This window comes from Amblyraja radiata, chromosome 6, assembly GCF_010909765.2.
Source record: "Amblyraja radiata isolate CabotCenter1 chromosome 6, sAmbRad1.1.pri, whole genome shotgun sequence".
NCBI lineage: Eukaryota > Metazoa > Chordata > Chondrichthyes > Rajiformes > Rajidae > Amblyraja > Amblyraja radiata.
This window is the reverse complement of record NC_045961.1, coordinates 48,744,947-48,759,782: the sequence shown is the minus strand read 5'-3', so window position 1 is coordinate 48,759,782 and position 14,836 is coordinate 48,744,947. Positions and strand designations below refer to the sequence as shown.

General features: G+C 41.3%; 1 protein-coding gene across 1 annotated transcript in view; it reads right to left on the bottom strand.

Moving 5' to 3' along the window:
* The window catches only part of ift88 (intraflagellar transport 88), a 74,031-nt gene that overhangs the window by 40,798 nt on the left and 18,397 nt on the right, over positions 1-14,836 (bottom strand). Inside the window, exons 6-11 of the mRNA XM_033022737.1 lie at positions 11,034-11,103; positions 9,577-9,646; positions 7,026-7,116; positions 4,552-4,656; positions 3,909-4,011; positions 33-147 (exon numbers count right to left, since the gene is read on the bottom strand). Of these exons, the coding sequence (XP_032878628.1) occupies positions 33-147; positions 3,909-4,011; positions 4,552-4,656; positions 7,026-7,116; positions 9,577-9,646; positions 11,034-11,103 (554 nt within the window). The remainder of the gene's footprint in view (positions 1-32; positions 148-3,908; positions 4,012-4,551; positions 4,657-7,025; positions 7,117-9,576; positions 9,647-11,033; positions 11,104-14,836) is intronic.

Here is a 14,836-nt window from a genome sequence, read left to right as displayed (position 1 = left end):
TGCTTTGACATTTTTTTTTCATTCATACACACCTCATCTCCTTGTGAGAACTCGATATCTGATCCAGTGCCATTCGGTAAAATTTTATTGCCTTGGGATAATTCCTTTGTTTGAAATAAATATTTGCCATGTTTACCTTCAGTCGACCTATCATAAAATATAACATTTTAAAAGAGATATTAAAATTCTATTAGCACATACTAAAATGGCTAATATTTTGGAAGATTGGAATAGAAATCAATTCAGCTATCATAATTTTACTAAATAGGGCAGCTTTTTTAAATTCATGCCTTCCTCTATATCATTTAATATTCCCTTTAAATGTCTTAATTGATATTACACCAGTGATTTTCTATGTGGTGTTTCATGATTCTTAACTCACACTTCATAATTCTTAATTTGATTTATTTTCTGTATTATTTTTTAACTAGTTTAATGCAACTTTTTGGATGACATTCCTGAATTTGATTCATAGAAACATAGAAAATAGGTGCAGGAGGAGGCCATTCGGCCCTTCGAGCCAGAACCTCCATTCATTGTGATCATGGCTGAATGTCCCCTATCGATAACCCGTGCCTGCCTTCTCCCCATATCCCTTGACTTCACTAGCCTCTAGAGCTCTATCTAACTCTCTCTTAAATCCATCCAGTGACTTGGCCTCCACTGCCCTCTGTGGCAGGGAATTCTATAAATTCACAACTCTCTGGGTGAAAAAGTTTTTTCTCACCTCAGTCTTAAATGACCTCCCTTTTATTCTAGGACTGTGGCCCCTGGTTCTGGACTCTTCCAACATTGGGAACATTTTTCCTGCATCTAGCTTGTCCAGTCATTTTATAATTTTATATGTTTCTATAAGATGCCCCCTCATCCTTCTAAACTCGTGAATACAAGCCTAGTCTTTTCAATCTTTCCTCATATGACAGTCCCCGCCATCCCAGGGATCAATCTCGTGAACCTACGCTGCACTGCCTCAATTACAAGGATGTCCTTCCTCAAATTAGGAGACTAAAACTGTACACAATACTCCAGATGTGGTTTCACCAGAGCCCTACACAACTGCAGAAGAACCTTTTTACTCCTATACCAGGGCTGCCAACTCTCACGCTTTGAGCGGGACACTCACGCATTTCAGCCAATTCTCACGCCCTCACGCTGAAGACAGAATTCTCACGCTGTTTTCAGTCACTGCACAGCAAAGATCCTATAGCGGAGCTATAGGATCTTTGCTGCAGTTTGTCTCAAGTTTGCGCCACATGACAGCGATCTGCACGGATTGGGGAAGCGCATCGGTCCCGGGCAGCGGGTGTCAGCGCTTTTGTGCGCCGTCTGCAAGCGCTGCGCTTCCGGCTGCCGCGGCAACCTCGCTCCCTCCCTCCCTCCCTCCTGCCCTTCAACTCACACGGCAGCACCAACGCCGCCAATCCACGCTACACCGTGCCCGCCAGACTCCCCATTGGGGGAAGGGAGTGTGTGTGTGTGTCTGTTTCCCTGTGTATGTCTCCTTGTGTGTGTGTGTGCCTCCCTATGTGTGTGTGCGTGTCTCTGTGTGTCTCCCTGTGTGTGTGTGTCTCCCCGTGTGTGTGTGTGTGTCTCCCTGTGTGTGTGTCTGTGTGTGTGTGTGTGTGTGTGTGTATCCCCGTGTGTGTGTGTCTGTCTCTGTGTGTGTGTGTGTCTGTCTGTCTCCCTGTGTGTGTGTGTGTGTCCGTCCCTGTGTGTGTGTGTGTGTCTCCCCGTGTGTCTGTCTGTCTCCCTGTGTGTGTGTGTCTGTTTGTCTCCCTGTGTGTGTGTGCGTGTTTGTCTCCATCTGTGTGTGTGTGTGTGTGTGTGTGTCTCCCTGTGTGTGTGTGTGTGTCTGTCTCCCTGTGTGTGTGTGTGTGTGTGTGTGTGTGTGTGTGTGTCTGTCTCCCTGTGTGTGTGTGTGTGTGTGTGTGTGTGTGTGTGTGTGTGTGTGTGTGTGTGTGTGTGTGTGTGTGTGTGTGTGTGTGTGTGTGTGTGTGTGTGTGTGTGTGTGTGTGTGTGTGTATGTGTATGTGTGTCTTCCTTTGTGTATGTGTCTCCCTGTGCGTCTGTTGTCACATCCTGGCTTTAGACAGGGCTGCCAACTCTTACGCTTTGAGCTTTGAGCGTGAGAGTCACGCATTTCAGCCAATTCTCACGCTGATGTCAGAATTCTCACTCTGTCTTCAGTCCCTGCACAGTTTAAGAATCCATCTCGGAGGCATTCTGCAAACTCTCTTTCTTGGGGTCCTGAACCAACCAGATTTTCCCAGTCTACCTGCATATTGAAATCCCCCATCACCATAGTGGCATTACCTTTGTTACATGCCAGTTTTAACTCCTAGTTAAAACTGGCATTCACTCACTAGACAAAATCTTAATTTGATTGCTCAACAGAGATAAGGATGAAAACAGAAAGGAAGTACAAAAGTGCTTAAAAGTTGGATTTCTTTAGGATATGGGGGCTGAAAATGTCTCGGGGTTAATTGTTTTTCCTGCTGACATCCAAGAACTTTTGGAGGAACATACGAGAGGTGCCTCCAGGTTTAGTCCAAGTCCAACTTCGCAGTGCATTTCGACATTCGAATAGATTGTTGGTCCTAGATTTTACCCTAACATTCTCATAGAATCTACTCCCTCAGGCCCACCCCATGGAATCATATTTTAATAAAAAGCCATCTTTCATTCTTCTGATCTGCATGCAGTGCACTAAAGAATGGTCACGTTAAAGCCCTGTATGGTGGTAACAAGAACGCCCTAGTTCTGTATTCTGGCCGTCTTGCAATAAAGGCTAACATTATGTTTACAGTACCAATGGTTTATTGAACCTCTATGCTAACCTATGTGCTTTCTGTATGAGGACTTGCAGAGGACTCCAAATGCCAGCATTCATTGATTTCACATCATATAAATACAGTTCTACTTTTTTTATTTCTACAAGAGTTATAACATCACAATTGCACATTACATTACACAATCTGCCATCACTTTCTCTTCTCTTTTAAACTGTTTATATTCCTCTAAACATATTTTGTATCCTTCACACAAATTAATTCCTCACCTATATTTGTATTGCCATAAGGCTGAGAGATCAATATTCAGACACCTCACATTTTACACGTGCTTGATTTATGCATTTTTAGAATAATGCACTTGACTAATTAATCCCAGTTTAATTTACGTTCCTATTTTCAGAATAACATTCTCAAATGCCTGGGACTGTATGGCAGCATAGTCACGTGCTGTGCTGATATTTGATGTACATGCCTTTTGATTATGCACTGCATTTCATATGCGTGACCCCCGCATCATCATAGACCCACTCCACCTTGGCCATGCTCTCATTTCACTCTTGCCGTCAGGAAGAAGATATAGGAGCCTGAAAACTGTAACGTCCAGGTGCAGGAACAGCTTCTTCCCAACAACCATCAGGCTATTGACTACAAACTGCCTTAATTGTTCTAGGGACTTCGGGCTTTGCTGTTGTTTTTGCACTATTCTTTTTTAATTTATTGAACTTCTTGTTGCTTATTGTGGTATCTATGCATACTATATTTACACACCTGTTGTGCTGCTTGCAAGTAAGAATTTCATTATTCTGTTTTGGGAAAACCCACGCAGTCACGGGGAGAATGTACAAACTCCCTACAGCAATAAAACACTCTTGATAGGTCACGGCACTATATTTTGTTGATAATACCGATTGCAGGTATAACTCTCTGGGGCTGGGGTGGAGAATACTTAAGAATGGCCAATATGCAGCAATCAGATTGTCTGTCCCAAATGGTGTTTGTTTTTTTAATGTTATGGTTTAATGTCATCATTACAATGATGCTGACTGTTGCTACGTGCTAATGTATACTTTTACTGATCTACATACAATAAAATACATATTTTTAATGTTCTCTTACCTGCATTATTGAACATCTTGTTCTTTACAATCACCTGATAGGTATTTAATGCTTCCGCATACATGTCATTGGCTGCATATTGGCTGGCTAAATTGAAAAGAACCTATGGAAAAACCATCCACAAGCACGAGCAATGCTTAATTTTAATACTTTCACAATGTATTGTAATTTCAAAAATACTTCTGCATTTTACTTTATCACAATGCCAACAATACATTTCTAAACAATCAGATAAATTAATTTGAACCTCTGCTCAAGTTGGAATCATAGAACCCAACAGCATAGAACCAGGCCATTTGATCTAGATCACCCATATTGTTCAGAGGGCACCCTTCCACATTAATGTTATTGCCCAGCGTGGTCCATCGCTCTCTACTATCTAATCAATTCAAGTGCTCAGCCAAAAACGTCTTAAATGCTCTGTGACCCAGTTTCAACCCCGCTCAGGCAGTGCATCCCATGTACTCTCTAGGTGAAACTATAAAAGATCTGTCAATATCTTCAGTAATTGAAATCCTATTAAATATTTGATTTATACGAAAATCAAATTTTAGTAAACAGTGCCGCTATGCATTAAAATTTGAGCTACATTTTAATTTCAAAGTACATGTTACAGAAATAGGTCATTCTATAGCCAACTCACTGAATAAGTCAGATCCAGATTGATGTGATCTGCAGATGCTGATTGTTCTCTCTGTCTCACCAGCATTCTTTCTTTTCTCCCTGCTTCTTTAGCTTTTTCCAAGGCCTGAATCAATATAAAGGAATTATGTACAATTTCAAAGTTTGAATCCAAATATATAAAAGAAAATGATGGAAAATTTAAGAGAATTTGCATCTATTAAACATTCTTTATTTAGCACTAGGTACAATGAAGATTTAGAATATTAAAGGAGAAAATAAGCGAGTTCGGAATTCCGAAAAACACAAGGAGTCATGGGATTTGTCAAAGGTCATTCATCATAAAGAAAAAGCGAACTGGCTGAAGAAACTGTGTATAAATTCTTATCTTTATTCATAATTTATGTGTAAAAATATATTGAATCTGAGGAACGGAGGTGCCGTGTGGTCACATTATAGGAAAATTTATGTATTCCAGACTGGAACACAACGATGATAGTTTCTGAGTCGAATTTCACTATTCTGCTAATTTCAAGGCAATGGAATTCTTCAGCCTCATCTATGAATACGAATGAGCAATGAAATTCTTGATTCCAGAGAGACTCCCATTAATGGTCAACTCCTCATCCCCCAAACGAACAGGTGGCGGTAGAGCGGGGTGTAACAGCGAGAGAGAGGTGGCAGATGCGAGTGGGAGACAGGGGAGAGCGCACACACAGACTCGTGCCTCATCCGCAGCCAGGATCGAGCCTGGGTACCCGGCGCCGCAAGCGCTGCTGAACCGCCACTGGACCGCCCCGCCCCCCCCCCCCCCTCGAGTATCCCATCCCCGCCCAAGCAGCGGCCGGAGACATCCGGGGCGAGTCCGGACCGACGACACCAGCTGCCCCAGGCCCACAGCCAGCGTGGAGAAGAAGCGCCAACCCCAGCTCAAATCCAGCAGCCATTTAACCTACGAGCTTGTTTATAGAATGTGGAAGGAAACCGGAGCTCCAAGAAAAAACCTACATATTCACTGGGCGAATGTGCTAGGTTCGCACAGACAGCAGTTGAGGACAGGATCGAACCTGGATTCCTGGTGCAGCGAGGCACAGCTGGGATCCAAAAACAGTTATCCAAAAAATGGAAATGTTTGGATTGCAATATAACTTGAGTTAAGTTTTGGGAGGGACAACATTTGGATATCCAGCAAATTATTCTGAAATAAATCTAGAGATCACAAAGGAATCAATTAATATTTCCACAGGGATAGGGTTGAGGAAGAGTTAAGCTATTGTCCTTAAATCATTGCCTTTCTCTCTATCCTACATTCTCCAAATGTATTTCCTGGATCATATCTTCCAGTCAACAATGGAAATCCTTTTTTCAACTTAGGACTTCTCAGCATTTGTAAAGTAATTTGGAACATTTTGTATCACAGCTGTTAGGTTAAAATGTAGAAATGAAACCAGGCAGACGTGAGGCGGTAGCATATCATTGCCATTAATTCGTGAGCTAACAGGAAATACAGAATTTTTGTACGGAAATGAATAGCATTGTTTGGTTTTGCAGTGTGTTAACATTTTATATTGTTGCTTAAGCATTCAAACAATGATGGGAGACGAGTGTACATTACGATGAAAAATAATATATATATTATTAACATTAAACCTCATGTATCAATTTTGCAATTAAAAAAATATATGTAATGTAGAAACAGCATTTATATATTACTTTTCACAGCCTCAGGACCTCTCAAACCATTCAATGTCACTGTTGTTTTCTGTGACTGTACCAGCAAAATCCCCAAATCTGTTTTAATGACATTAGTTTAGGATGCTTGTTGACCAAATGTATTGTGGTAATTTACACGTAGAAATGAACAGACATGAGGTCTTGGTTTAAAGTGTTGTGTGAAGGACGGGACTGCTGACAATACACTAATCATACAATATTTTATTTATTGCTTTAGTCAAGATTTTGTTGGCATCTGTTCACCTGAGAAAGATGATGGTGTAGCTTTCGCATTGTCCTGCTTAGAGAGGCAAATGTTACTTGTGGTTGCATTTTCTGCTGCAGCCGACTACACCTGTCCTTGAAAGGAAGACCCTCCCACAGCTTCCAAGGGTGAGTCAAGCAAGATCATATGCTGAAGGTCTAAGCAGTATTTGAACCAAGAATATCTGAATAAAAGATGGGAGTACCACCAATGAGGAAACAAATCCTTACTGTTAAGTCCACGACTGTTGCTCTCTTTATTATTTGGAACACAGTTCACAGCATCAACACAGAATTTTGTGCTCTCCTGTGCTGACTTTGATCACTCGTATATTAGAAGAGGAAATTACCAGAATTTGACACCAGGTTTTTGTTGCTCCCATGGTTATGAGAACTGAGATGGAATTTCTCTAATCAAAAAACGCTCCATCATGTCGGACAGACTTAATAAATAAAATTGCCTAATTTTCCCCATCATCATTGTAAGTTTGTAGAAAGTTACACAGATAAGATACCTACCAACTGTAGGTCTCCACGCCCATTAGCAATGCAACTTTCTTCTATCAACTCATTCACTGTCTTTTCCAAATTCTTAACCTTTTCTTCTGGCCTACAGAAAGATTATAGCGAAAGCACAGTAATTACATATTAATGATAGGGGAAATAATTTGCAGCAACTAAAGATGTTCTGAATTAATTAATGCTTTGGTCAAGTTGTCCAATAAAAAATGACATTCAGTCCTACATGTTTTGTTCTTAAACAAATATTCAGAAAAAGATTTTCACTGCCGCATGTTAAAAGTAACCTAAAGGATAGAAATATAACTGTATTGCAATTATTATTAATTATAACCATCTGAAAATTGCAAAGAAACTAATAAAGCCATGATGCAAAAAGGCGTGCTATTGCTTCACATGACCAAGTGTACAGGGACAATTTCTTGTGGCAGGTGTAGTTCAGGCACGTGCCGTGAGTAATTACTCAGGGTAGGCAGTCAGTCGGCTTTGAAAAAAAAACTTAAACTGCGCATGCGCAGATTGTTCTCTCCGTAAAAATAAAAAATAAATATAAAGACAGTAACAATTCAATATTCCCAAGGCTTCCAAGTCTCTTTTATTCTGAATTACTGAATGGGTGGGGGTGAAGGGTGATGGCAGGTCGAGAGATAGTGGGAAAAACTGGAGCACAGGGAAAAGTTGCATCAGTTGTCATCTTATTGAATGACAACACTTGTTCAAGGGACCAATTGGGGGGAGAGTTCCTTTCACAGCATGTGGAGAGTCTGTGCCAGGGGTAAAGTTGCTGGGAGGGCAGGAGTGTTGAGAAGGAGGGGGTCGGGGATAATGGCAGTAACTCACTTACTCACCGCTGCCATGGCGCTCCGGACGTTGTAGCCGGGGTTAGAAGCAGCTCGGGTGGCTGCGAGCGGCTGCCGGGACCCGACAACAGAACTGGCCGCCACTTCAGCGCCTTCTGCCGGCCCGCTCACCTCTGGCAGTGCTCTCCGTCTGAACACCTCTCACCTGCCGCTCGCCAACTTCGCTGAGGCAGAATTTCTGCTGCCTTCAGCTCCCCTTGAAATTGACGGCTTGAAGCAGCGTTGACGGCACGTGGGCTGCACAGACCTTCGCGTGTTGCAAGTGCTGCGGATGAAAGGCACGGAGAATTATGCCTATCTAAGAGATCGATCTCTTAGATATGCATAATTCTCCCATGCCTTTACTATTTATATTTAGTAATCACCATTTTATAATTTTAGTCAGGGTAGACAGTGCCTACCTTGCCTACCCTGACGGCACGTGCCTGGTGTAGTTACATAGAAGTTTACATTGAATCACATTGAAACTATTGCCAAAAAAACACACCAATACTTTCACTTCCACGGGAGACTGAGGAAATTTGACACGTCTCCAATGACTTGTACCAACTTCTACAGATGTACTGTAGAATGCATCTTATCAGGTGGGCGTCACCGCTTGTTTTGGCAACAGCTCTGCTCAAGACCACAAGAAATTGTAGAGAGATCTGGTTGTAGCTCAGTTCATCACAAAAACAGAGAAGACTCCCCACTATCGATTCCATCTACACTTTACGCTACCTCAGGAAAGCAGCCAACATAATCAATTTTTCATCCTAGTCATCCCCTCTTCTCCCCACTCCCATCAGGCAGAAGATCTAAAACCTGAAACCATGTATTATCAGTTGGTTGCCAGATTAGTGAATGGTCTTCCCATAAGGATGGGTGTAGTCCCAATCTTCCAGTCTATCTCATTGCGGATGTTGGACTTTTTGTCTGTAATTGTAACGCTATAATGCTGCCACACTATATTCTGCACTCTGGTAATTTTCTCTTTCGACTACCTGGTGTACTTGTTTATGGCTTGATTGTACTCAAGTACAGTATGATTTAACTGCATAGCACGCAAATAAAGTATTTTACCATATCTCAGTACAATAATAAACCAATGTCCACCCCTCTCATCATCGTTAGGTCAACAACCAACATTTTCATCTTGCTAACATTACGACCTATGTTGACACAAGGAACTGCAGATGCTGGAATCTTGCATAGAACACAAAGTACTGAAGCAGAGCTATGTTGATGCACACCATTTGTCACAGACTCCAGACTGAAAAACAAACCCTTTGTATCCTACCTTCAAGCAATTTAGTATCCAATTGGCTAGCATGGATCCCATGTGATCTAACCTTCTGGACCAGCCTACCATGCAGTACCTTATCAAATGCCGTACTAAAGTCCAGGTAAACAATATCTACTACAATGCCATCTTCAATCTTCTTGGTTACTTCTTCATAAAAACACTCAACTGCATCTGCAGTTCCATGTTACGTTAATACATTACATTAAGTTTGGTAATGATTAATAACATTTTTTTTTAAATGAATGATTCAATACATAGGCAGCTCACAAAGTTGATTCACCGGGATGATTACGCACAGGTAATAAATGCTAGCCTTGCGAGCAAGGCCCATATCCTGAAATAAATGACTGAATAACTCTCTAAGTTAAGATACACTTGTTGAAGCTGTTCTGCACTTTGTACTTACGTGTCCTCGTTCTTTGTTTCAAGTGGCGCAGCAGGTCCTCTTGATTGTCCAAGTGGGTCAAATGCAGAGCCTGAAGGAAACAAAGTATGAAAAGTTTTTTTTGTAACCTGCCTTTACTATTACATAGCTATCCTCAACAAAATTAGTTAGTCTAACATAATAATGTTTCTTTGTGTGTCTTGTGTGGGGGGTGGTGTGGGGGGGGTAAGGGGGAAACCGCTTCGGTCGCCTCCTCCACGGAGGCAACTTTTTCCATGTCGCCTCCCCCGTGGCCTAACATCGAGGATCAGTGCGGCCTTTCCCGGAGACGGGCCCGGGGCTTCAGCCGCGGGCGCAGCGTGGACTCTCGGCGTGGAGCGGGCGAACCCTCGCCGGGGGTCACCAGAGGGGAGCGCTCCATTCGCTGGCCCATGGTAGCCTGAAGCCGCGGTCTGCAGAGCTCCAACTGGCGCGTCGTCCGCAGCCTGGGATCCCTCGTTGGGGACCGGGGAGAAGAAGAAGCCACCACTGCCGGCCCACGGCCTACTTCTACCGCGGGCGCGGCGGCGACTTACCATCAGGAGCGGGGTCCCTCGCCAGGGACCCCTGGAGGGGAGCTTCGACCGCCGGCCCTGCGGTCTGTGGTGCTTCTGGCTGCGGCGCAGCGGGAACTTTAAATCTTCGACCGCCAGCCTGCGGCCTACACCAAACTGAAGCCGCGGTCTCCGGTGGGGGAGGAATTACCTGGACTTTCACTCATCTGGATGCCCGCAGCGGCGGCTGCGGAGGGTTGAGGTCCTGACCACGGCGGAAAATGGAGGAGGACTGGCCTAAGTTTGTGCCTTCCACCACAGTGATGAATGCTGTGGTGGATGTTTGTGTTAAATTTTTATTGTGTTTTTGTGTGTTCTTTTTCATTATACCGCTGCTGGCAAATTCATTTCACTTGCACTTTATGTGCAAGTGACGAATAAAACTGATTGTATTGATTGATTGTATTGTATAATACAAAAGAGATTAAGAACAGCTAAAACAATTATTATTATTGTTGTGCTGGATCCATTTATGAACAAACACACATATGGTTGTTAAACACAAAGCTATAATGTCTCCAGTAGACCATGGCAAAACAACATTGGCAAAAGAAGATAACAAATATATTTTAAGAGGCATTGTACTGGAACTGTAAGGGGAGGTGAAAGAATACTGAATAAAATGACCCCAGGGAGCATCTGTGTTTCTCAGTAAATTTGGAAACCTGATACGTTCATCTGACAGGTGTTCCTACAGAAGATTGGAAATAGCTTGAAATGGATAAATCGAGAAAATTGGGGGACTGAAACAAGGTGAGGAATTTGTTCAGGATAGATTGCATGTTGTAATTATGAGATTTAGGATTGTTTCGCTCAGTGAGCTAATGCATTGCATATTCCTCTCAGTTCATAATTACTCTGTGGAATATTTCAAACTAAACAAACCTCTGTAGGCTGAAGAAGAATAGCCTGCTGCACGCACTGCTGTCATAGGTCTAGCAACAGAGATTCCATCCTGAAAGAAGAAATACACACAACAGTCACTTTGAAAGTGGATTTAAATAAATGATAAAATTACTTAATTTAAAATGTGCAATTATATTTAAAATTGCTTGGATCTAAAAGAACTGATTAGTCAGTATCCCATACCCATTGCTTAGATGTACAAAAGCATTATCTTCAGGATAGACGGTTTAATTGTAAGTTGGTAGGAAATAAAGAGGGGATAAGCATAGGATATACAGTCAAACCACATAGAAAAAAGCAAAGAGGTAGTAAGGGTCAGGGATATATAAGAAATGGAGGAGGAGTGAAATTAGTTGAAAAAAGATGCTGAAAGAAGGTTTTTCAAAATGTGAATTTCATGAAATTGTTGTGTAAGAAGGGAGAAACGGTTTCCAGTTTTAGCCACAGTAATTTATGCGTCATAATTTATGCGTCACAACACACGCATTGTGCCGCGCACGTGATGCGCGCAAGGTGCGCATTACGCACACATGGTGCGTGGTGACTTAGGCAGTGACGTGCGATCGCCATCTGCGTGACGCGCAAATGACGCCCAAGTGGGACAGGCCCTTAAATGACACAGACTGAGGGATAAGAATCAACACAAGGGTTTCTTAATGAGTTTTTGTGATTTGGAATCGACATCCTGAAAAGGTTGATGGAAGCAGATTTGGTAATAACTTTCAAATAGGAAGTGAATTAAAAAAATAAAATGTGATGTCCTTTGAGAACTGTGGGTATTGACACTAACTGCTTTTGACACCAGTCCATTTTTTTAAAGATACCCTTTTTCTATTTCGTGCTGGGATTCTAATTGCTGTTATTTCTGTTAATGGGGATACAGAATGACTTTTAAAATGGAAAGTAAGCCTCATTAAATAAAAAATCTGAAAGAAAAGTCAATCAATCAAAAAAGAAAAGTCAATCAATATTTTTGAAAAGTTGGTACACAAAATTGCTGGAGGAACTCAGCGGGTGCAGCAGCATCTATGGAGCGAAGGAAATAGGCGACGTTTCGGGCCGAAACCCTTCTTCAGACCATTTTATAAATTGAATAATACTGTTGTTTGCTAGAATTGATACTGTAATGATAGAAGAGTAGGAGAGTGCTCCCAAGAGCTCAGAAGGAAGTGAACAAGCTGGTGCAGATCAGCAGCCAGAGGTGGTAGTCCATGAATGACTGCATTTTAGGAAAAATCTACAAATTCCAGTTTCTGGTCTTCCTGCTCCTGTGGGTCCAGGAAAATAGATGAAATCCTTAATTTGAGAATGGGTGGATATTTAGTGATGTACTTAATGCACAAGTAGGTAGCAAATTGGGATGTGGCACAAAATAGAAGCACCACTCAGAAATGATCCTGAAGCTACTTTGACCATGATAGCAAGATTTTGATCAACCAAGATCTTAATCCACACGGCAGTTCAGTCATATGTGCAAGTTGGCAATTAAAATTTGTTGGTTTGGAGTCCTAGTAATAATAAAGACCTCACATCATGTCAGGTTATACACTGTTTATTTAGAATAAACAACTACAAGCTCTCACTTGACAGTTCACTTCAGACTGCGGAATGCAGTAGACCGCGATGCTAATAAGCTAGTGGGTGTAACTACAAAAGCATGACTCATAACATGAGCCACTAATCTACAAAATTGCAGGAGGTGATGAACTTTTCCATGCTTCTTCCCTAAACCCAATTCCATGCCATCTAGCAGGAGACGTGTTTGGGTATAGCCAAATACCAATTGGATTGCAGAAGAGTCATTGCAGATGCAAGAAAATCTGGGCATTTTGCATGATCAGCCGGTAGGGTAGGCAGTGCTCTGGAGCAATTTGGCAAATAATGCAGTTTGAGTGTTTCCACTTTAAATAGCATGTTTGCAGGGATAATAGCAACAGCAAAGGTTGGTTGTTTAGTTAATTTTGTGAGATATAAAAATATCATTCTGGATATTGACATTATTGTTGAAATTATTGTGAGGAATTTCATACCAAAACCAAGTTTCTGGCCCTATAGAAAATTCTACTAAAATTTAAGATCACATTTTGCACTGGGTGTTGAGTCTGGAAATTCATAAAATTGCCAATTTTGATTAAATTAATGTTAAATAACACAATATGCTTTTTTCATTGTTTCATTGTTTCAGCCTGAATGTTATACTATTTAAATTTTCAACATTTATATCAACAGTCACTAATAAAATAAAATAAATAAATAATAGAAAATAAATAGAAAATAAATAGATTAATAGAAAATAAAGGATCTATCTATCTATCTATCTATCTACTATCATACTGCCATCTACTGGTACAAAAGACTTGAATTTTGAAACTTATAGAAATAAATATTATTGTATGGCATTAAACCTGGGAATATGACTTCAAGGGAATATATACTAAATGTTTATGGAATGGGTGGATAATTGAACAAAATAATGGGATTAGGGAATAGGGGAGCTGAATTATGCATGGAATCAGAGTAGTGGGGGGGGGGATAGGTAGAGAAGTGAAAGAGAAGTGAAAGAGGGAGGCCAAAGAGAACATGAAGAGGTGGAAAGAGCAAAGTTTAAAAAATTTTAAATTTAATTTAATTTTATTTTTATTGGAGGAAAAAAAATACAGTACTTCTGACGTATTGCATTACATTTCCTCCATTTTGTTTTTTATATATATTAACAAAATAACCCTTACCCACCCTGCCTAAACCCCCCTTCACAATACAAACATATCACAAATACAAATGCACATTTTTAACAATAATAAAGTAACAAAACAGAATAAAGGTGGCTCCCCACCTACTGTCAAAGTCCCCTCAGTCAATAGGTAGTTCCCTTAGACCCTCAAAGTATGACAAAAAAGGTTCCCATTTCAAATAAAACATTTTCACAGACCCCCTCAATGTGAATTTAATCTTCTCTAGCCTTAAAAAACCCATCACGTCTTCCAGCCAAGCAGCAGCAGATGGAGGAGTGGTAGATTTCCAGACCAGCAAGATTCTCCTAAGGGCCAAAAGTGATGTAAATGTAATGATATCAGACTGGGTTGTATTTAAACCCAAGGTTTTATCTGCTACACCAAATACAGCCACAAGCGGGCAAGGTCTGACTGTCATCCCAAGGATTTCACTGATGGTTTTAAAACCCACTGTCCAGTAGTTACCAAGTTTGGGGCAAGACCAGAATGCATGAGCTAGATTGGCTGGGGAGAAGGAGCACCTGTCACAGCCAGCGTCTGTCCCCAGATATATGTCAGCAAGCCTGGCTTTGCTTCAATGAACCCTGTGTAAAACTTTGAATTGTATGAGCCCCAATCTAGCACATGATGACGAGGAATGGACTCTTTTCAGTGCTTCTGTCCAGCATTCCTCAGACAGATCTATACCAAGGTCATCCTCCCACCTGGTTTTAACTTTGTTCAGGTTTTGATCTCCTAAAGACAGTAGTTGAGAATATACTACAGAGATCAGTCCTTTATTTGCAAAGGTAAAAGTGAGTTTATCCAACACTGTGACAGGCGGGAGAGAAGGGAAAATTTTTCATGGCAAAGTGACGGACCTGAAGATATTTAAAGAAATGATTATGTGGGAGGCCATGTTTTCTGTGTAGGTTATCAAAACTATCAAATATGTTGTTCGTGTATAAATCCTTAATGCACATAAGACCATTCAAACCCCACTGTCAAGAATTATGAGATCACAGGTTATGGACATCCAACTTATGTGCAAGGTTGAGTCAAGTGTGGAGG